Below are 23446 nucleotides of genomic sequence, written 5' to 3'. Positions count from 1 at the left end.
GCCGTAAATGAGAAGAATTACCTAGTAAATTATTTAGACTTGAACCCATTAATTAAATATATATTATTAATTTTCATATAAAATGAAATTTATTAATTGAGCTCGTTTTTTGTAGCAGAGGAAAAACCGAGACGGAAACTCACTCAGGCCGTCGCAAGCAGACACGAAACATTTCAGGGCGGTAGTCAGCAACCATGGTTAATCGTCGCCGGTGTTTTTTTATTTTTACCATCGATTTTTATCGTGTTGGCTTGTTGCGGTTTGTGTCAGTTGTGCTGTGATCCGAGTTTACCGACTTCACGACGCAAACACCCCAAAAGTAGGCGACGGGGCGTCATTCGTGTCCGTCGAAGTTCCAATCGTGGCTGTGTTTACCCAATGTCGCGTATGCGCGCGTCTCGACAGTGTCAGCGCAGCACCTCGCTTCCGCGGAGCCACGCTGCTCTGAAACAGTCCACGTGAAATGTCACTCGGAACTTCCAGCGCATCGTCGTCGAAGTGCAGTTCGGCGAAACGCTACGGGTGCTTCGGCTACCGGCGTCTGCAAGGATCTCGTTCAGTGCAGCCGTCACGGTACAGGACGTACGCTGTTCGGTACACCGCAGTCGCGCTCAGGACAATCGGACTCATTGTTTTGTACTACTGCTTTTCCATCGGAATAACCTTCTACCAGAAATGGTTCATCAAGGTAAACGACAACACTCCGTTCATTTTGACCAGTCGCCTAGTTACGGACCGGCGTCACATACGTGGAAGCAGGAAACCATGTTGCTGATTGTCCGTTTTCTTGCGATAGGTCCGAACGGATCTATCTTTGCCGAGGCGGACATAATAACTGCCGCGGTTGGAACGTGGGGGTTAGGAGTATCTAATCGGAGGAGGAGGAACGATCGAGCTTTCAAGGTTGTGAAGGATCCGCGTTCGGAAAAACTCGTGTTGTCGTTTGCCATATGGCTTGCAGATGGACACGCTTTGCGCTTGTCATATGTTTGAAAGCACGAATTTCGTCAACAGAGTGGCCTGTGACATCTTTCTGACGTCATGGCCTGTTACGATGCCTTGTAGGGGCAGCTTGCCATAGGCAGTAAGCTGTCAGCTAGGAAGCTTTTCTTTTTCGCAGGCAGATAAGTACCGCCTGTTTTTGGCGTTTTGGTCCAACAGGTGGCATGTCTAACGATTGCACGATTATATGGCAGTTGTGTTGTGATGAAGGAGTGGAATTTCAGGATTACTATGTTACGTCAGTATATAGACCTTTTTCATGTACTCTCATCCCCAGCCAGCTAATAGGCATATCTGGTATGGGCGATGAAAAAATAATAAAATTTTTCAACCTGTAAATAGTAAAAGAATAGGGGGGAGGCATAACGATAATGTGGGACGGTTACGTTTATATCATGTCTTCTATTGGCGTGGCGACGGCGAAAGAGAGTTTTCGCCCATACTGGAAAGGACATCCATTCAAGATGGCGGCGCTCTTGTGAAAAAGGTCTATAGGTGGTATTCACTGGCGACCATAGTTGAGCTCGCTGCTGCTGAGCTTGTGTTGACAGCAAGCTTCTACAACACTTCTAACACATACATTGCACAACAAGGTTGTCTTCTTTGGGATGCCATAAATAAGACCTCATCCCGAGCATGTGCTGTGGGCAGTAACCTCAAATATGGCATCCAGTGAACACCACCTATAAATGGCTTGGTATCAGTTATGCATGTGCACCTAAATTTAATTATGGCAGCCCTGTGTCACGCTGCAACCACAACAGATAGGTTCCTACCTGTTGATGGGAGGCCAGAATGTTCTTTCAAGGGCACGGAGGAAACCACCTTAGCCCCTGTACATAATTACCTGATGCAGCTAAGAGATCACAAATGAAGCTAGCTTCAACCTAGCTTTTCCATGAGCTCTGACGACATACAGATTGAAGAAGTAGTACGGAGGAACCAAACTGCCTTACCTTATACTGATAACCTTAAGAATTTCATATAAAACTGCTTTCAAATGAAATAGGTATCAGTGTTCTGAAAGTGTAGTCACAACTAACTGAGAGATTGTGCACTTTTAAGTGAGTTAGTAAGTAAATTTGGTGCAATGTACGCTTGGCAACACTATGAATTGCTGTGACGGGCAGAGGGAATGAGCTGCCATACAAGGTACTGCACTCGGAGGCATAAAGGCTAAGGGCTATGTCCTTGGAGGTGGGAAGCTATGAAGATGAAGACCTCAAAAGCAAGCTAGGTTCAGCAGGGAGGCTTCATAGCACGCAGGAAACCTTTTAATGGTGTCCTTTTCAGAACTTGTATAATAAAGGCTTCTCTATGCAGCTGGGTGCTTGCACCTTGTACCCTATCGTTGGCAGAAGAAAAATGCCAAATGCCCCTCCTTCCCTTGTGGAAGGTGGAGATTACCATGCAGAGGAAATGCCACACAGGAAGGTCGGATTGCCACGTGACATCCCCTCTGACTATTGGCTCCCACTAAACAGCCCATAGTTTTCCTGATTGTAGATCAGTTAAGCTATAATAAACACAATGTGCTTTCAAAGTAAGATATGAGTAATTTCTCAAGCCAATCTTTGATCATGCGCCTTCATTCCTACAAAAGCAATATTTTTCAATCTGATATTGCACTCGAGTGCTGTAATCGGAGGCCTTCCCCTTTTATAATAAAGCAGATATAAATTGGCACAAAATTGAAGATGTGCACCATGCTAGACTTAAGCAATTTTCTTTCAGTAGTGTATAAATTAGTGCTGCCATCAGATTTAGATTTCACTGAACTGATTGCACTGCATAACTTAAATGTGTGAAGTCAGTGATGGGAGGAGCTACAATGTAATCACGCATTTAAAAAAAAAATCTCGTTACCCAAGTGATAATATGCTAGCATCTCCCAAGATGCTAGCATATTATCACTGCAGTTTTTGCTTTGCCAATATTGAAAAAATCTCGCTTGATAAAGTTCATTTTGGCATGTCCACTGGACTTGAGAATATTTTGTCATCTGCAATTGAATGCGATATTGCTTAATATCACGAACCAAAACCTTTCTTGGTATTCTAGAGGCAAAGTTCAGATGGTCCTCTTCTAATTGTGGCATAAGTGAGGCTTTCCCATTATGACCATCTTGGTAAACATAGTTTTGAACGTGAGAGTGCAGAGAATTTAAAGATGTTTACAAATTCATTGCAGGAGTTCCGGTTCCCACTCACAGTGGTAATATGCCACCTTGTAGTAAAGTTCATCTTATCTGGTGTGATCCGCCTGGTCTTTCAAATGTGCACGGGTCGGCCAAGGATTCTGCTCACGTGGTCTGTGTATGTCAAGCAGCTCGCCATCACAGGAGTTGCAAGTGCCCTCGACATCGGCTTCTCCAACTGGAGTTTCGAGTTCATCACAGTATCCCTGTGAGTTGCTTCCTGATAATGCATTTCAAACACAAATGCTGGGATAGTAATTAAATAGTTAACTTCCTGAACGGTCCTATTATGCTTTCTTAGTTTCACGGGCACCGCTAATTACTTGCGATTAATGTTGAAGTTTGTGTTTCTAACCTCCCTCAGACGCCTTAAAGAGGTTGAGTGCATTTTGTGCTAGACAGGTATGGTTTTAATTGGTCTGCTTTCTGATACATCTCAAACTATTTGTTCTAGGTACACAATGACGAAGTCGACGTGCATCATCTTCATCCTTGGTTTTTCGCTAGTTTTTGGTCTTGAAAAAAGGGTGAGTATTCAGCTGTTACGACTGCTGAGCTCTGTGCACATAGGTATATCTCTCTTTACGGCAAACTACTCTGTAGGGCAACTAGGACAACATGTGCATTTTGTTCACTAGCACCAGCAGTTACTTCTTACAAAAGTACATTGACATGAACCCGGCCCAGATGTTGAAACTGGGAAAGGGAGGTAACAAGAGGTGAAGAAAATGAACGGTTTTAAAAGGTGCACATGTAGCCCCGGTTGCCTTGTGTGTTTATTTTTTCTTCACAACTTGCTGCCACCAACAGACGCAACAGTTCAGTTTGAGATCTTCACTCATTTTGCTAAATACTGAAGCATACAAAACTGAATACCAAAAGATGTTCCGCAACTCTAGCCTTGGTTCATCTCTCAAAATTTACATTTTGGTTGTAGCAGCTTTACTTGTGATAAGTTATATGGTCTGTGGTTTCTACATCATAGCAATGTCTTGCATGTGGTTACACGAGACATCATTTTTCGCCTAGATCTTTTAGGGGCAGAATATGTGCTAGGTGCACTGTTTGATATCTGAGAAAGTAATGGTTTAGACCTAAATTAGCCCCCCCCCCCCCCCCCCCCCCCCGGACCAAGGACTATTACTTTTAAATCTTTTATTTAAACTCTTCTCGCACTAAATTACCATTCATTCATTCATTTTCCCTTAAAGGTCCTCTTTCGAGGACATTAGATAAGGGGGGGAAGGGGGGGGGGGGGATCAATCGCTTATCAGTCAACGAAAGAAACAATGAAACAACAGCAACTATTTCATCAACAAACACGCACTCAATAATAATCCGCCAAGGAACCAAAATTAGAGAGCAAACAGGCAGTCATTATTCCCCTTGAAAATGCAAAAACAAGGAGAAACGGAAAGCGTCCAGGCATATTGTTAAGGCGATGCACTCAGGTAGTACATTCCATTCTGAAATCGCTAGGGGAAAAAATGAGTTATTAAATGCGTTAGTGGATCCAGAGATGTGCTGCACACGATTAGAGTTTGTTAATCTACGAGAGGATCGGGGAAAAGGTTGTAAAAGCATCGATCTAATGTCCGGATGATGGTGGAATATTTTATGAAATAGGCAGAGACGCAAGCATTTACGGCGGGTAGCTAATGAAGTTAGGTTTAATTGAGACTTTAGAGCCGTAACGCTAGCAGTATGATTAGGGATGTCGCGAACCACCCTAGGTTCGATTTCGAAAGGTTTCGATATTTGCGAAGCGAACTAAGGTTCGATTCCGAAAATTTTCGATATTTTCGTACCGACCGAGGTTCGATTTCGAAAAATTCGCAACTTTTGACCACAGCGGAGTTTCGAATTCGAAAATTTCGAAGCTTTCACGGTTTCTAAAATTTCGAATTCGATTATTTCGAATATCTTTTTACTTCAGGTTCGATAAATTCGAAGATTTCGAAATTCTATGTAAAAAAAAAATCGAAAACTTTGAACGCTTCGAATTTTTATAGACATGAACTTCGAACAATCGCAGATTTCGAATTTCTTTTTGCATAAAGTTCGAAAAGTCGAAGGTTTCGATTCTCTTTTAACGCTAACTTAAAAAAAAAAAAAAAAAAAAAAAAAAAAGCTTCGAAGATTTTGAATTCCTTTCTAGTCCAAGTTTTCAAGGTTCGAAGTCCGATTTTCAAGTTTTCCCACAGTTTCAGTTTCAAATAACGTTTTCACGACTCACTTGTTTTCACAAAATCAAGTTTAGAAAAGTTAAAGTGTGATATCTAGATTCTGCGAAGTTGGTCAGGCAATTAAATGAGACGACGAGTGTCCCGGATGTGCTGGAATATTTGCCAGTGCAGAATTGTGATTGCCAGCCCCCGGGGGGGGGGGGGGGGGTCTTTAACTTGCATCACGCAGTCGTGATTGCACGAACACACTGTTTTACGAGACTCATCCAGTTCGAAACGGCCAGGCGCGAGCAGGAGGTTGAGGCTCAGAAAAACCTTGAAGCGACCTGGCAAACTAGCTCGCCACCCCTTGCACGCTGGTAGTAATCCGATCCGGTGAAGTTTATAATTGTCCTGGAGGTTTATATTCTGGGACGGAGGAATCGCCTCGCAAAGAGCATAAAAGCCGACACAACTCGAGGTCGAGGAGCGTTCTACCATACAAGTGGCGTCGGAAGAGGAAAAACTGGGGGAAAGAGGGTAGCGGGGGGGGGGCTTCAGCCTCCTTTTTTCCCTTGCAGGTATTTCGGACTGTTAAAGGGGAAAGAGGGCGTGGTCAAGCTTATTTTAATCTGAAATTATTTATGCATATGTATAGCTACTGTCGCTCTTCACTGCATAAAAGGTTGCGTAGATGGTCATTGTTAGAAACTCGTTGTCAGAAAGCACTGCTCGTCACATGCTTAGTGGTTCGGAAGTTCAAAGCTGTCTTCTCGACCTAAACACCTGTGCCGATAGTAACAAAAAAAAAAAAAAAAGTATAAATGCGGGATTAAAAAGCAGGTGAAAAATAAAACTATCAAGAATTCGTCGGAAGTGTTCTATTCTTGCATATTCAGAGGTTCAGAACTTCGAAACAAGTTTCTTTTACCAAAGTGTGTACAGGCTAAAAGAAACACGTCCCAGAAACGTGAAGCGAAAAAAAAAAAGTTTTCTTTAAATGACGTGCTGAACTTGAACACTATTAGAAATCTTCTCCCATGAGTTAATTTATTCCTTAACGTGAAAAAACAATAAATATATTATTTCGTATTCTGCAGATGGCAATGATATGTAGTGTCTGTGGTGTTAATTTAAATGCGATACCCCAAACAACTTTGACGAAAATAAATATCAAGTTTAGGTCATAATTGCATGCAGATACATGTTTGGACATTTCTTCGGAACTCAGGTTGAATAACAATAATCACATCTTAAGACGGCACTTACCTAGCTATACATAGATCATTCTTAAAAAAAAGTATAACATATCTACCATAAATAGCTCCGGCTGCAGCGTGCTTCAAATCTGGCACAAACGATAATCGTCAAAAACCCGTCGTCCTTCCTCGGTCCTTCGGGGATTTATTTCTTTAAACCTAAGTATGCCAGAACATTGAAATAAACGACATTGTCTTTCGTAAGGAACGCAGCACCGCGTGTAAAAGTTCGAGAAAAAAAAATTAGGAATGTACCCCACTACTTGAAATAAAATGAAACCGTCCGCCGGTATTTCGAAGTTCGACGAACGTCGAACTTTTACCCTAAACGTTCGAAGTTCGTCGAACTTCTGACTTTTCAGAATTCGAAAGTTCGAAACTTTTCGAATTCTCTTGATAAAGAAGTTCGAAAGTTCGAAATTCATCGAATTTTTTTGTCAGTCAAGTTCGAAAGTTCGACAAGCATCGAACCTTCCAGCGCAATAAGTTCGAAAGTTCGAAAAAGATCGAATTTTTTAGCGTAAGAAGTTCGACGGTTCGAAAAGCGTCGAACTTCTTAGCTTAACAAGTTCGAAAATTCGACCTCCGTCGAATTTTACGATATAGACAATTCGAAAAATCGAAATCTTTCGAACCTTTCGAACCGCTTGATTCGATCATCGAAACTTCGATTCGAAAAAAGTTCGCGGCATCCCTAAGTATGATCGTATACAGAGAGTATGTAGCGAGCGGCACGATTTTGGATGGCGTCAAGTTGGGTGGTAAGGTAGATTTGGTGAGGGCTCCAGTTGGCGGCGGCATACTCAAGTTTTGGTAGACGAAGTACAGCCTATAGTCTGGAAAATATGGCACTTGGTTCCTAGACTTGGTTGTTAAGCTTAACTCCAGAGGGTATTTTTTGGGAGGCCCACATCAAAGTGTGCGAATTCTGATGTGCCTATGTTTTCTCTTCATGTGGCGTGACCTGATCCAGCGTTGCTCCTTGGTGTTCATTGTGCTGCTCATAGCACTAGGCCTGTTCATGTTCACATACCAGTCGACGCAGTTTAACACTGAAGGCTTCTTTCTGGTGCTGAGTGCCTCATTCCTGGCTGGGTTACGATGGACCTTAGCACAGCTGGTGATGCAGCGAAAGGAAGTGGGTGAGTGACTTTGCCTGGTTAGAGTTCACTAGAGTGCCTCAATGGCCTTCTGTTTAGGGTGATACCATCCTTTGTAGTGCCCGATGTCGACAGCACGCGCACACAGGAAAAATATGAAAAAATCTCTGAACACAAAATGTCGCCGTAGCACAGTCAGTGCCAAGAGCGCGTGCAGGGACATGCTCCTTCACGTGCTTCAGAACAAAATGGCCAGATGTCATCACCCTAAGCAAAGCGCACATGAAGGCACCCTAGGGTTCACTTTCAGAGATATACAGGGTGTTTCACAAAAGGTGGACAAATTCAATATTGTGAAAACTATATGTCGTAACAAAAAAAGGCTTGTGTTGTTTTGGTCCTGGGCCAGGGGCCTATTTAGGAAAATTATTAAAGTCCGGGATAATTAGACTGTTAATTATTTTTGTGTAATTAACTTTTTTTAATATTGTGTCAAAGCAAATTGTTGTGTGTATGTTTATACAGCCGGAAGTTAGTCTGCCTCAATGGGCATCTGGTGTCTCGGCTGTAGATGAGCAATTTAGCCAGTGCATTACAACCGCTAGCCTGGGGTCTTTAACATGCACCACACACTAGTGATACATGGCCGCACGCCGGTACGATGCTCATCCAGATCGAAACAAGCAGAGGCGGGAATTGAACTAATATTGTGTTTAAGGGCATGGTTTCAATTAGAAAATTGCTCTGCATCATCGAAAAGCACTAAATAAACAAATTGCAGAACGATAGAATGCACGTGCAGGATTTTACGGCTTTCTGAAAAACCATACAAATTTGACGGGTTTTTAAGTTTCGGGTTGCAATCGGAGCGCATCTAGGCCCCGACGGCACCGCGCCCCGTGGAGAAGTAGTGCAGCCAGCCGCTGCTGCGTTGCGCGAGGACAGCGCAGCAGAGGTTGGTTGCACTATTTCTCAATGGGGTGCGGTGCTGTCGGTGCCGAGAAGCGCTCCGCTTGCAAACCGAAACGTAAAAACCCGTCGAAGTTGTGCGGCTATTCAGAAAGCCTTAAAATACCGCGCGTGCCTTCTATCATTCTGCAATTTGTTGATTTAGTGTTTTTTGATAATGCTCAGCAAGTTTCTAATTGAAACCATGCCCTTAAACTCAATATTTAAAAAATTAATTATGCAAAATTAATTAACAACCTAATTATTCCGAACTTTAGTAATTTTCATAAATAGGCCCCTAGCCTAGGACCAAAACGACACAAGCCTTTTTTTTGGTGTGATGCGTAGCTTTTCGCAATATTGAATTTGTTCACCTTTCGTGAAACAACCTGTATACTGCTGGTCTTCTAGGCTAGCTTTTCTCTCTCTAGAGTTGACCAGTCATAGTTATTTCTTGCCAATAAAACAGATAGTGCTATACTCATTGTAATATAATATTGTCCTGACGATTCCATCATGCATACTGCTGTGTGGATCCTCCGCGTGGTATTTGCCATTGGTGCAGTCAGCTGTCATTGTTTGAAACTGCTGGATGTGAACTCAAATTACTTTCTCTACTGGGCTGTTTTTTAATGTTGTTTAAAAATTACTGAGAGATGTCCAGGTCGGTAAAGTCCTGTCCAAACAGGATACTCCAGAAATCATGAGGCGACACCACTCTGTCGTGTCGTGCGGCGGTCCGCTTCCGTCTGTTCTCTTTTGCCAGGGGGAATGGTTTTCTCCGTCAAAGTTTGCTTGTGTACCTCACGGGCGTCTTGAGCATGCTTATCACATGGGTCCGGACAGCCACTCACACATTCTGTTGGCTGTTGGTCAATCGCTCATGGCCTCCACTGCTATTCAAGTCCCGAAAACGGGAAAGGGAAGGGCTGTGTTCCAAATCGTACCCAAATAGATCCGAGTTACTCCAGCGGGTCGTGTCATGCGATAACACAGATATAGCGATGCTGGACACGGGTAGGTTTTCAAACGAAAAGGCCAAGGATGGACAGACAGCAGCCACACCATTGGCAGGTGGCGTGTGACGTCAGGTCTGTTGAGCACCGAAGCCACTGAAGAGCGGAGGAAGCGAGAGGAAAGTCGTGATGTTTGCTTGGTGGTGTTCAAACAGACATCGGACTGCCGGACTTCAACCGCTTCAACTTCCACAACTTTTGACTGTGTCGCCTCACGATTTCTGAAGTGTCCTGTTTGGACAGCCCTTGATATGGTTTCAGATAAGTGGGTTAATTGTAAATATTTTAATTATTTTGGTAACATAGCCCTTGTCTTGATGCATGTTCTATGTTTTCTTTCTTGGAACAGGCCTGGGCAATCCTATAGACATGATTTTCCATGTCCAGCCATGGATGATCCTTGGCCTCCTCCCATTAGCTATTGCATTTGAAGGCAAGCATTTCCATTGTTCTGTGATTGGAGCACGGCGTTTTGCCACAGACATGGTTAGAGCCTTGAATATTCGCCTGCATTTATTATTTGGTGGTAATCCGGATAAACAGAAAGGCAAACTGTTTCAGTCAAATTAAATTAGGAAACTGCCATAAAGCAATATGCTAGAAATTAGACGCACATTCTAGAGCATGTCGTGACCAAGGTGCTACTGCCAGTACTGCCAGTGCCAGGAATGATAAAGAAGTTATTGGCTAGAACAAAGTACCCAAGTGCTTGGAGGATGACCCAAGAAAGCCGGGGTGGTATGTTTGGCAGGAATGAGCTTTTGTCTCCTGTGCAATCTTGATTATTAGCTAAGACCATCAGTGATGCAGCAGTTAAATGTGATTGCAGTAATGTATCGTTAATATGATTACCTTGCTATGTAGACACAATTTTTGGGGAGATACCGGGTAAATGCACACACTTTTATCTCATTATTGTGAACAGTTCACATTATGAATGATTTTTGTGTGGAATGAAGGTGTCCATACCAACCCTTTGAGGGTTAATATGGACATCCGAGTATGCACAAGGGCGCTGCCATGCAGGTTTCAATTTCAATTTTCTCCCTACCTCCTAACTGGGCTGTTGATTTTATTTTGTTGTGTAGAGCAATATTTTGTCTTGTAATAACAACTGTTGATGGAATGTGGAAGGTTTTGTTTGGGGGACTTCTGTCTTGGTTTGTGCCTTCGTTGTTCCAGAAAGGCAAATCTATGTCCTTGAACCTTGCGCTTTATGACAAACACAGATATAGAAATTAGTAATAAACTAAATAAGAAAGTATCAGTTTCTAATAAAGAAAAAAAGTTAATTAGGGGGGGGCATGGCCTGGGAGGGTCAACTTTTGAACCATCGTCTCAAATTGATTCAAACTTTCAGGGTGAATTGAACCCCATTAGGATTGATGACATCTAAAGTTTCAGTCTTATAGGCCGATTCTACAACATACTATGCTTAACAAGCTCCAGAAAAAAGTTACTTTATTAGGAAGTGTATTTTAGAAAAATAATAATTGCAATCCATAAAATGTTTGGTTTAATGTGAAGTAGAATACCCATAGTGCAAGTTAAGGTGAAAATTAAATGTAGAAAATGCAATTCTAGAGAAAAACAACAACACCCCAAAAGAGCGAATGATTTTCACAAATTTCTGCACTTTAAAATATTCAGTTTTTGTCGTGAAGAATTTAGCTTTCTCAGATTATGAGAACCTTAACCTGTTCCTCAGAAAATTTCACTCCAAGACACCACTGAATGAAATCTTCACACTTTCAAAATGTCCAATGATACATTTCCTCATACCAAATTTCCTGCCAAAAAGTGAAACTGAGAAAAATGCAGTTGAAGTTTCAACTTTAGGTTTCTTACTTTTCTGTGAGACCGAGGTAGGCGAAATTCACCTGGTGCATTGTTAGCACCTTCCTCTTTGAGACTTCCTTGTTCCCCTGGCGATAGCTACCAGTTTGTGTTGTTTGTAGGCACGCTAGCTTTTGTAGCAGGCATACCTTCACAGATAAACTGGCAAGAACTAAGAGGCAAATCGCACTAAAGAAGAGCAGCAAAGCAGGAAGAGGATCTGAAGTGGAAGATACTGTAAAAGTGTTACTGAAGATAACAAACTATCACGTAACTGGGAATGACCAATCGTAAACCCTGTTTCAGGTCTCAACCAATAAGATTGCCCATACCAAATTTTCAGATTTTTTTCTGTTTGGATGTATTGGGCTTTCCTGGCCATTGATACTTGTAAACTTGGAAAGCTTCTACGGGCAAAATCTAGAGTAAATGGCACTTCCAATGGGGGCAAGGTGTTCTAGCTATGTTAAATAAGTATGAAGCAGCACTGAATAGAAAACACAAAAAACTTGCTCCTTGCTGACTCGGAGGACTGCCGACCTGTCGAAAATAATTTATTGCGAGATGAATCCTGCATGTTTATAAATGAAAGTTTCTGAAACCATTCTTTTGAAGTTAATAAACATAAACATATCCTTAAAAAAAAAAAAAAAACATTTTTTTTTTCAGAAAAATTTGAATTCCAAGGCCATGTCCCCCCTTAAGGCCGCTTGAAAAGAGTGACCCCAGGTTGCAAGGCCAAGGTGCCACTTTGCATAGTAATGTGTCTCGAAAAGTATAATTCGAGAAGAATAGCTTAGGTTGGAGACATCCAGACATTAATTAACTTTGAGCCCATGGATCAGTGTGTCTTCGATATATAAATGTATGTCATAAAGCAGTGGTTCTCAACTATTGATGTTTCGTGGACCCCTTGTGGATCGGCAGAGATAATGGAGGGTCCCCTTCGTAGAGAGGGGAAGGGAAAGGTATATGTTAATTATGATAATGATTTAATAAGTGGATATAACTAAGGGCTAGGGTGAAGTAGACTTCTCTCATTGACATACACATGAGAAAACTCACCCGAAAATTAGAACATTTCTTCTCAGTCCGAAAAAAGAACTTTTATCGCCAGGCTTGCCTGAATAGGCAGGGCTTTGCGGACCCCTAGACTGCCTTCGCAGACCCCCATTTGAGAACCACTGCCATAAAGCATGCTACAATTTTTCTGCATGGTACCAAAATTTGTGTTCGGCATGTGGAAAAGAAGCCCGGCACTTAATAAGGATTAATGAGACATGACTGCACCAGGAATGTTAGAATAGTGGAATGGAATGTATTATTAAAATGGGTGCAAGCCAAATTGCCTCATTGTTACAAATAACCCCTTAGGTAGTCTTCTTTGTAGATGCGGAGGGCCTCATTTGGCCCCCCCGCAGTCTCACTGAAATATGCAGTGAAAAATTACAAACGCGTTTGAGGAACTGAGAATCAATATTTGACTAATACCCGCGCCACACGGGCAACTCGAATGCCGTTTACAACGAATGACATTCGCCTCAAATGTCATTTGACTGGTGCTCCACGGCCTGCACAAATGACATTCGCAGCGAATGCCATTTGTGCAGGCCGTGGAGCACCAGTCGAATGACACTTGGGGCGAATGTCATTCGTTGTAAACGGCATTCGAGTTGCCCGTGTGGCACGGGTATTAATCCTTGGAGGTCATGTGTCGAATGTCACCCGGCAAAAAATGATTCCTGTTGCGGTCAGATGCCGGGTTTCCCTCGACAGTCTCATTTCTGTCTTTCGGTCAATTGTTGCACACGCCCCAACAATTACGACTTGTGCCATTTATCGTCAGGAGTGTAAGCATAATGCCTTTATCTCTTTTATCTTATTAATGTGGCAATTTGGGCCAGTTGGCTCATGATCGTAGACAAGCGCCGAAAAAATAGGCAGGGACAAGAAGGTGTCGTAAATGACGTCAACTTCTTGGCCCTTCCTATTTTTTCGGCGCTTGTCTGCGCTTATGCAAACCAAGATTCCGAGACTCCTAGTTGTACAGTCCTAGATCTAGCACCTTTGGCTGTTTTTCATGAACACTTTGATAATGAATTTTATTTTTTGACCACTAAATGCCTGCTTTGTTTTAGTGCAAGATAATTCTGACTCGAGGGGTTAGCAAGGCAAAAAGTAACATTACCCCAAAAGGTGAAATCTATAGTCGGACAAATTCATTCGGACATCTAATTCATTGTGCTTTGTATAGTCTAGTTTCTAGAACCTGTAATGAGTGTCCGTAGGAGATGGCAACTCTTTCTTGTTCCCAGGTTGTTTACCCTGCGGATAAATATATATATCGTAAAATATTTGGGGAGCACCCACCTTGTTTTCACTAAAGGCTGGGTTAGCTTAGACATGCGCGCTTGTTCGGTCAAATTGGGCAGTTAAGGTATAATGTGCAGAATTTCCAAGTTTGGGGAATGTAAATAGTAGGCGCTTGAACGAAAGTGGGCGCTTCTGTGGTATTTTACGGTATATAAATGACTAGACATCTGCGGTATTTTTCGGCATATAAATAACTACACATGTTTTCACCTCAAGAAGAAAGGAAGTTTTGCGCATTGTTCATAACCGCGCAAAGTATTTCTTACAGGATTTGGTTGTCGGAGGAAAGAGCAATGTTTTTGGCATTTGAAGCGTGTACGTCTTGATAAGGTAACATATATCTAATCTAAAATGCACCTATATCTATCTTAATTATCTACATAAGGGGGGGAAATTAGTCGTGATACGTGAGGAGCCGAACTTTTTTTACTATGGTTCTTGTGGTGAAAACGAGTGTAGACATTTTTTTTTTGCCAAACCTGGATAAATTTGTTTTTCGCCTTAAATTTTCTACGTTGCATCTGTCTGGTAACGTGAAATAGAATATTCGCACGATACGGGAAGCTATCGCAAACCGAGGAAATATTAGTTCCCGGACAACGTACGACCTGACCATTCTCGGGCGGAGCAGCCGGGCACTTTTGCCTGCGGTAGATGCCCAACGGTCATGACCTGTTTCTCCGCTTGCAGGAATCCCAATTGCAACCTCTGAGAAGGTGTTTCGGTTCCACGAGGTGGAGATGCTGGTGCGCACGGGCCAGTACGTACTGGCGGGGTCGGTGCTCGCCTTTTTCATGGAGCTGAGCGAGTACCTACTCCTCACATACACGTCGAGCCTGACCCTGTCCATCGCAGGCATCGTCAAGGTGCGTTGTCTGACTCGTTCACTCCCAGAGCTACCACTTGGGTTTCGAGATCGTCACAAAGTACACCGAGATTCCCGAGATTTGATTCGTTGCTGCTCAGCAGCTTAAGTATTAATAGTATGGTGCCTGAAGTGCATGTCTGACTGGCATGCTTAGCACCTTTTTACATCTACAAAGAGGCAACACGTTGGGGGTTGCGGAGGGAATGGCAGAGATTGTCACGACTCCAGTGGTTGGTTGTCGAAAGGACCGCACGGCAGGTAACGAGACCTCCCTCTCATCGCTCTGTCCAAACCCATGGCTGCCGTGGTAGCCGTGGATCGGTCGACTGGCAGACAGGTTACGGCTGAACGGACCTCTCTGGTCTGCCTCTGCTGCCAAATACTTACTAGGTGGTTCTGAGAAACACCAATATGTGTTGCAACAATTTAAAGATAGGGTGCACCAAATTGCGACATCACGGAGGCAGAGTGAATGCATCTGTCGGATTGTGGGCGGGAATTGTAGCAGTGGGCTGACGTCTAAAAGAACATGCTGTGTGTAACTCAATAATGCAAATTTCACATTTTTTAAAGAAATTTAAAAAAAATGTTATTTTTTTTGTTTTGTTAAAGCAGGTATGTAGGCAAGCAGGTTAAGCACTGTGTCGTGTGTGGGGTTGTCCTGCGTCTCTCCATGCCCGAGGTTTACAATGTCTATCATTATTTAGCTAGCAAAATGCATGCACTTTTTACCATTTGTGCTCAGACAACATTGACAGTTTGTGACGTCGCCAATCTACGGAGCGCATCACTGAGTGAAAGCTAACTGAACTAAAAAATCCTCTCAGTCAGGTTTCAAACCTGCATTTCTGGGCGTAATGTGAGCACTCTGACCTCTGCACCAAAATGGCAGCTGGATAGGAACGTTTTAGACAAGTTATGTGAACCCAAATAGTACAAATAAAATTGACCTTTCCGCCCTTTTGTTTTTTCCACATTTGCTTATCTTGGAATTTTCACCGTTGTGGAGGGGGGGGGGGGCTTGGACCACCGTCAAGCTGCTTTGCAGCTTTTTGTCCTTATTTTCTATTTTAAAATATGCAACTAAATTGAGGTTTATTACTGATGTTTCCATCTGTTACGTTGAGGCTACTGGTAAATGTTAAACTGGGAATCCCGTGCCTCAACTCACACTAGTTGCTGTGCAGAGGCCAGCTACACTACAGCCATGCTCAGCTGCTCTGTTTACTCATTCCACTGCCTGTGCTGGGCAAGCAAACCTGGTTGGTGACATCGTGACTCTTGTGGTAATGGCCGCTGCAGGCAGTCGCTAGGTCAAGTAAAGTAGCCGGTGGTTCAAAAAGCTGTTTAAGCAAAACCACAGCTTTACTAGGGCTAGTGCGATACGTGCATATGGAAAGGTAGAATATAAGAGCACGGTATACTAATGAGAATTTTTGTATTTGTGACAGTGGGGATTCTTTTAGTTTGTTCATTCATTGCTTGCCAAATCACTGCTTTGTGCACGGCTTATGGCCCAGAGCCTCTTGCGCTACAGCAAGCTAAGCAGTTGTGCCAAACAGTCTGGTTGATCTTTAGTTTTTGAAACTGTGTGGAAGAGAATCAGTTGGTCAGTTTGGATGGTCAACATAGGGCTGCTGCTGATGGATTCAGCGAAGGTCGTAAAGGCCTCCCGGTTTTAGGCCAGTGACTTGTATTCTTTGAGCAGCCCAAATCTCCTTCTCTCCTTCCAGGAGGTGTGCACGCTGTACCTCGCCGTCAATTACAGCGGGGACGAAATAAGTTTCATGAACTTTGTCGGCCTTGTCATCTGTCTCCTGGGCATCGCTCTGCATGTGCTTGTCAAGTCACTCAACAGCAACGGTGAGGGTTCTACACTGTCTCTGATGCTGTGGAGACGAAAGCGACCCAAGCTGTCATTGGTTGGAGGAACCTATGTAGCCTGACGGCGAAAGCACATTGCAGGCTTCTGCTCAAAAGTGTATGAAGTTCACACCCTGCCATGGGAGGGCTAACTGAAGGTAGCACTCACGGTTGAAGTGGTTGCTATATCTGCTGAATGGCTGAATACTCTAAAAACTAAGGTGCAGGTGCTTGCCTGGCCTGCTCAGGCTTACTTTTGTAGGTGCTTACCAAACTGGTTTCTGAGGGCACGCAGGTGAAGTGGGGGCACCAAGGGGTGTCGTGTCACAGGAATACTCTGGTAATATGCCCTTAATGGAAGTATATAATATCGCAGCCCGGGCGTACAGTGACCGGATTCTAGTACTAATGGATCCCATGATAGAGTGGAAGTTGACTAACGCCGTGAATTTTACCTCTCAGAGGACCGATCTGTTAATCAGATGGCTCTAGTTTTGACTTTTATGTGTCTGTGTTGAACCTGAACTTGAGGTGAATGTTACATAGAAATAAAAACCACTAAAGCCTGTGCTTGTCCTATTAACCAATGCTGGTGCTTGCTGACACCTAACGTGGTTGATGTTTCTGGTATGTTTTGTTCCACCTAAAGCAGAATTACGTCTGCAGTAAGAACTTTAAAGTTTCGTCAAAATATTCTACCCAATGCAATTCCAATTGCGCATTTGAATTGCATGAAAAGCTGCATTGTCATGTTTGTACATATACTACCATTTGAAACTTGCATGTGTGAAGAAGAAATTGTTTGCTATGCAAAACCGTTACTGGAGATATGGAAACAGAGATATGACATAGGAAAAACCATCTATAGAGAGTGAACGAGCTTGAGTACTGTCGAGACCGGTTATAACGAAGTCGGTTATAACGAAATCGCGGTTGCAGTGAAGCGATCATGATTTCCCATTCCCATTTGCACTTTTCAATGCATTTTTATCTGTTTTTAGCAAAGGAAATTGAGCGGCTCCCGCGGATATAGCGAAGAAAAATTTTGTGATAGTTTAAAAAAAATAATAAAGTTCTGAAAGTTTACTAAGTCTCGCACCTCCGCACTTTGCTGCCACGGCCAAGGAAAGCCACCGAAAACAGGCTGCAGAGGATGCTGGAAAGGTCGCCGGCGGCAGTCTCTTCAACGTCGTCAGCTCCCCGCTCCTTATCTGGGAAGCGGCTTTACTGCATCGCACCCGGAGAAGCCATCGTGGCATACCGATAGGGGCGTTCAGGGCGCTAGCGACAATGTAACGGTGTAGATGACGGAGAACCTAGATTTAAGAGAGTTAGCAGTAAGTACGCCTGCATTTGATAGTCGCATGGCCAGTGTGGCGAGAAAACTGGCTGGAGAGGCACATGTGTTTGCAGAAGGTGAACACTTTTGAGTTTTGAATCCTTGCAGGCTGCAACTTGTTTTGCAAATGCGGCCCACAAACCACATGACCCCGATAGAGCAGTTGCCTCTGTTAAATTTAGGCTCTCTATACTGACGAAAGACGAGCTTGAGAGCAAACTCGGTGCCGTGCCACTTCTTTGTTTGCTTTGTAATTTGTGTCGGCGTCTGGTCGGTGAGGTCGCTCTTGCACGAAAGTCTACTTCGCTGAAGCACCGATTCAGCGAATCATCGCCACTCAACGATGGAGAGTCCCGGCACCGCCGGCACCTCGACTGGGAAGACGAAGGCAATCTCCTTGAATCAAAAGCGTGCCATCCTCGACGGTGTGCGCATAAACGTAAAGAATGCCAACCACCGCCGGTGTCCTCTGCGGCAACCGTCGCAGCTGTTGATGCAGTCCATACGTAGCAGGATCTTTTTCGATTGGAGCTTCTCGCAGTTGGGGAGAAGCGATTCCGATCTAGCAGAAGACACCAGGGAAGCCTTGACCGCTTTCTGCAAGCTCGATAAACATGTGCCCGTAACAACCCGTGTGTGCGTTTTTTTTTTCATGTTATTTGTACGAGTCTAGATATAACGAAGAAGCGGATATAGCGAAGCAATTTCCGATTCCCGTTGACTTCGTTATAACTGGTCTCGACAGTACTACTTGAACAGATTCGGGTAAAGAAGCTCTGTATATATAACAATAAGAGTAACATCAATACACAAAATGTGCAATCCTTTCGCATTGTATCCCATGACAGTCGCATAAAGAAGCTGGGAATTCAAAACAGGCCAGAAAAACAACTACAATCGCATCTTTTTCTACCCTGGGCAGCCCATTTTGAAAAACACTGCACAAGAACATTGCTCTGCACTGGTATACGGGTAGTACTGTAGAACCCCTTTGATATGTATTTTAAGCGACCGCAGTGAAAAAGTTTATCATGTAGAAAGTTTATCAAACCGATAACGCTGTTTGAGGGCTCATAGAAGGGACAGGAAGCAACTCTCATGCAGTGCTTCCATAGATGGCTGTGGAGAACTACCATATTTCTTCAAATATGCTTTGACTTGATTTACTAATGCAAAAGCATTAACTGTCCCATGGAGCGAGCCGACGTCATCAGATTGAAGCACACCAAACGGCACTTTAAATCCTTTCTCCAAGCGGCTATGAAACCACGTGAAAAGCCTAGGCAACGGCACCTAGTTTCCCCAACCCCAAAAGAGCGGAGTAAAGCTGACGGATTTCGCCTTCAATCCCATTGGCTGGCGCGCGTCGACAGGGGCATTAGCCGCTGTGCACGTCAGTTTCAACGACTGTCGCCCCATGGCGCTGCGTGTTCGTGCCACGAGCGTGCCTGTGCGCGTGTCCAAGGTCAGAGCTGCGAGGAGAGCACTCGCATTGCCGACACAGATACGCCGCAAGCGAAACGCGGAAGAACGGCACGCATGCTTTTGCATTTACAACTCATAAGAAGTGCTTAGGTGTACCTCGAGCCTTTTCTTTCTTTTTCAACCGTTTTTTAAAACTAGGGGGCCTTAACCCTTTGCGGTCAGGTGGCGGGCCAGGCCCGACATCGGAGAAACGCGCTTCCAGTCAGGAGTCGGGGCGTCGCCCGACATGCATTCCCGCGTCCTTTTAAACATGCTCCTTCGCTCTTTTTGCTGGATTGGTGGCGCCATCTCTTGGAAAAAACACTTCAATCACATCACTCTTGAAAGGGTTCGAGTTTCTTCTCATAAAGGGCAGGACTAGTCATAAAAAAAAAAAGAAGACATGTTCTATGTCATGTTTTTTGCGCAATGGAGGAGTGCGCAAATTTCAACTTCGCTAGCACGACGGTTATAGCCACATTCCAGCCATGCTCGTTTTATGTAACTCTGCGTGATGTAACTAAAAGTGACGACGATTTCAGTGAAGAGGACGACTATATCCTTTCATCAGATGATGGAGAGGCGATCTCTGTGACTTGAGTGAAAGTAGTGATGAATATGAAACGACTGCTTAAGACAGCAACCACGGAGCCGCTCCGCCACCAACATCGGTCCGGAGTTTGTACACAAACAATCTCCCGGACTTTCCTGTCCTTACATTCAGTGCGAGACGTCACCTATGTACACCGAAATAATTTTACTTTTTCGGGGCCCATGCGTCTAAAATAGTTCCTGACTGGAATGACCATTAAGTTGGTCAGAGTATCTGACCGCAAAGGGTTAAACTAAGAATGTCGACCTATATGATTGACCAAAATTTCAGAACTGTAAAGCAAGGTCACATGTTGGTGAAAAGTGATGAAGCTCGACGTGTGCGTGTTGAAGAAGGGGATGGCAAGATGAATTAGAGATTGCGAAAGCCTGGATCCCTTGTGTGCCTAGATCAAGGTCATGCCTGCCAGGGCAAGAATGACAAGCACAGCTCGGAGAGGAGAGCGGAGCAAAAGGAAGGCGGCAGCCATGGTCCTACACGTCGTGTCAGGTGGCAGCGTTTGGACATAAGAAATGGGAAAGCAAACACGACAAATGGGACATTGATGTGTACATTCCTATGGGTGCTTAATGGGATCCAGGCATTTCTGCATATAACAGCCGGGAAAATGTATAAACCGATAACGTATCAATGAGGTTCTACTGTGTATTGGCAAATTAAATGGATCTAACACTATGCTCCTTGGTGCTTGTCATCTTTGCACGCTCTGCCCTTCCTTCTCTCCACGTGACCCGCCACGACCTTCAAAGCCCCCTCCCCCGTGTTATTCCAGGGCTGGGTGTCGATTCCGTGATGCGGGTCACGTGCATGCTTCTTCCTGGATCGCTTCTTCCACTTGTGACTTGCAGAAAGGTAGGTGTGACGCTCGTCACGTCTGCCTGCCTCCTCTTGCCTGTCCGCTGCATCCCATACTTTCTTGTTTTACCCAGTCTGACAAGTGCCTCTGTTACGCATGCAAAACGCTGGGACAAACCTAACGTCTCCACTGTTCACTATCAGCTGATCAGCAGTGGCACGTTTTGGTTTGACAGCCTTCTTTCTGCTTTGCCCTGGCTTTCCTACGCTTCAATAACCCCACCTCTCTCTCTATTGATAATCCTATGGAATGCTGTCAGCTTTTGAATGCCACCCCTACACTATGCCCCCGTTTACATTTATCTCGAAGCCATCGTGGCTAAACCTCGTGCAGGGTGTGCATGTTACGAAAACTGTAAAGCAAGGTCACATGGCAATTTTTCAGATAAGGTTGTTTCCTGCACAAGTATTTCCTTTAGCATTTATTTGGAACCTTTGCAACAGTGCTTGTTCATGCTTTGCTAGTGGCCTAATGTCAAGGGGTGTGTTTTAAACGCTGCTGCCTGGAACGGCACCTCTTTCAGAGGAAAACACTCCACTTCACAAGCATCTGGAGTCAGAGCAAAATCTTCTGACTGCCGATGATGCCGAGGAGCTGAGTGAGCAAGAAGAGCTAGTCCTGTTCGAACTGCATTCGCTTGGAAAGAGGCCTCCTCGGTCCACTGGAACAAGCGAGTAAATCTAGATTAAAGCTGGACAGGCAGCCAGAAATGGCATGAGAATGCCAACGAGTTTCAAAGGTGGTCAAGCTCGGGATCTGGTGATCCTTAAAAGTCCAAGGCTGGAGCAAGGCTAATACTGTACTGCATTGCCAGATTCAGCATGTCAAGACCCGCAATAAATCTTGGCCAGATGCATGTATGGCATTAAAAATCGAGTTGAATCAGCGACATGCATGATGGTAGGATGCTTGCACAACTTCCATGCGAGCGATTGTCTTGGTGCAATATTCGAGTCTTTGTTTGAGCTGAATTTTATGATGGGAGCCGTTCGAGCAACTATCCACAATTATAGAAAGGCCTAGAGTACCAGCATTGTTCATGCTAGTCGTTGCAATTATGTTCTATTAGTTTGAGGTCAAGAGCTAGTCAGGGTGCTTTCTAAATGTAGTGTTGTATTCCGTACCTGCTATTGTCCAACATGAAGTTGTGGAAAATGTGGGGGTAAAAAGCCATGAAGCTATTTCTTGCAATAAATGAGAGTGCGGTTTTTCTTTCTTTCAATGATTATATATATGTATATATATATAAAAAAAAGAAAGAGGACCACATATTTTACACTTTCAGAAATTACTGTAGACAACAGGCAGGTAGAAGTTGTGCCGATTTGTTGCTGGGAAGCACTAACGAAAGTAGGAGTGGAAGAGCTTCTCCAAATTATGATTGTAAACAAATGCAAACTGAGGGGCTGTTTCTAGGGAGATGTACGATATAAGTAAGAAAACAACATAGCAGCTGTAATGGCATTGATCTAAGCCACTCCACTGACAGGAGTGAAGCACCAGACCACGGGGTCCGTGGTTCGATTCTTGGCTAGAGAAAGTGTTAAGAACTAGGATGTAGTCTCATTTACCACAGTGCCATTCCCTTTTGCAAACTACCTTGTTTTTCGAATTATTATTTGGACAGAGAAAGTTCAGCTCGTTAATTGCCCCAGTGTTCTTTGGAACACACTACATTTGGATAATTACGGCAGACTTCTTTTCGTGAAATCCCAAGCTGTAATCGTTCAGCATTCTGTATACTGCAGAAAATAAATAGGAGTTGACAGGCATCAAACGTGCAACTGCTTTGGATGTAATGTTCCTGTCACATAAGCATTCCAACTGGCATTTAGCAAAACCCTAATCAGACAATCGGCAAGTCTGCTCGTAGTCCTAGTTGATGCCTAGGTTTGCCGATTCTCTGCCTTTGACCTTTATAACTAAGATGTCAGTATGTGTGACCATAATTTTATTTTGTGACACCCCAATCAAGGTTGAATAAAGTGAAGTCTATGCATGGACTTTCCTCTGTTCGCCTTGAAAGCAGTGGGGTAGAAACTGCACACTTCCAACCGTCGACCCACACTCACTTATGCACAAATTCTGAAAATAGGCGCAAGAGGAGACAGTTTATTGGTGCAGACAGTGTATTTACTCTCGGCTGAAGAGATGGAAAGAACATAGCAGTCACTACCACAGAAACCTGTTCCTCACCTTTCTGTGCTACTACTGTAAACAACTTAATTTTCGCGAGGACCTAATTTTTCCGAATAGCCCACAATTCGCGAAAAGTAGGTCCCACGAACAATTCCGGTAAAATGTAAACACATTAGAATCTATATTGAGATCCCACCCAGTCACGAAAATTGGAACCCCCGAATTATTCCAAAACTTCAGCTTTGACTTGAATTGCGAAATATTGAGCCCACGAAAAATAAGTTGTTTACAGTATATAATATGGCTGTTTAGTCATGTAAAATAATTTGTCGGACATGACGAAGAGTGGTCATGCATTCCAATATTTTCCACTTTCAATAAAATAGTGAAAGAAATGGTGTGAATTTA

The 23446-nt window shown here is 43.7% G+C and overlaps 1 protein-coding gene across 3 annotated transcripts; it reads left to right on the top strand.

Annotated features, from left to right (window-relative positions):
* The first annotated feature begins 219 nt into the window (after positions 1-219).
* Positions 220-22121, top strand: LOC8028153 (solute carrier family 35 member C2). Of its 3 annotated transcripts, XM_029980101.4 has the most exons (9): positions 220-688; positions 3193-3407; positions 3654-3726; positions 7597-7765; positions 10037-10120; positions 14587-14762; positions 16498-16627; positions 20816-20895; positions 21423-22121. In XM_029980101.4, exons 1-9 carry the CDS (start codon positions 464-466, stop codon positions 21471-21473), a joined length of 1203 nt encoding a protein of 400 aa, XP_029835961.1. In that variant the 5' UTR covers positions 220-463; the 3' UTR covers positions 21474-22121. The 3 variants fall into 3 exon arrangements, with proteins under 3 accessions (XP_029835961.1, XP_029835960.1, XP_042143216.1); XM_029980100.4 differs by lacking the exon at positions 20816-20895 and having other exon boundaries at positions 221-688; XM_042287282.1 differs by lacking the exon at positions 20816-20895 and having other exon boundaries at positions 495-573.
* Positions 22122-23446: the final 1325 nt, after the last annotated feature.

This window comes from Ixodes scapularis, unplaced genomic scaffold (assembly GCF_016920785.2).
Source record: "Ixodes scapularis isolate PalLabHiFi unplaced genomic scaffold, ASM1692078v2 PGA_scaffold9__187_contigs__length_104089568, whole genome shotgun sequence".
NCBI lineage: Eukaryota > Metazoa > Arthropoda > Arachnida > Ixodida > Ixodidae > Ixodes > Ixodes scapularis.
Note: the sequence above shows the minus strand (reverse complement) of the source record. Positions and strands in the feature narration are given on the sequence as shown.

Bases quoted from the DNA above. Each gene is read 5' to 3' on its own strand.
- LOC8028153 (XM_029980100.4), top strand. From the start codon at position 464: ATGTCACTCGGAACTTCCAGCGCATCGTCGTCGAAGTGCAGTTCGGCG. The intron at 10,121-14,586 runs GCAAGCATTTCC...CTCCGCTTGCAG, and splicing joins ATTAGCTATTGCATTTGAAG to GAATCCCAATTGCAACCTCT. The intron at 14,763-16,497 runs GTGCGTTGTCTG...CTCTCCTTCCAG, and splicing joins CCATCGCAGGCATCGTCAAG to GAGGTGTGCACGCTGTACCT.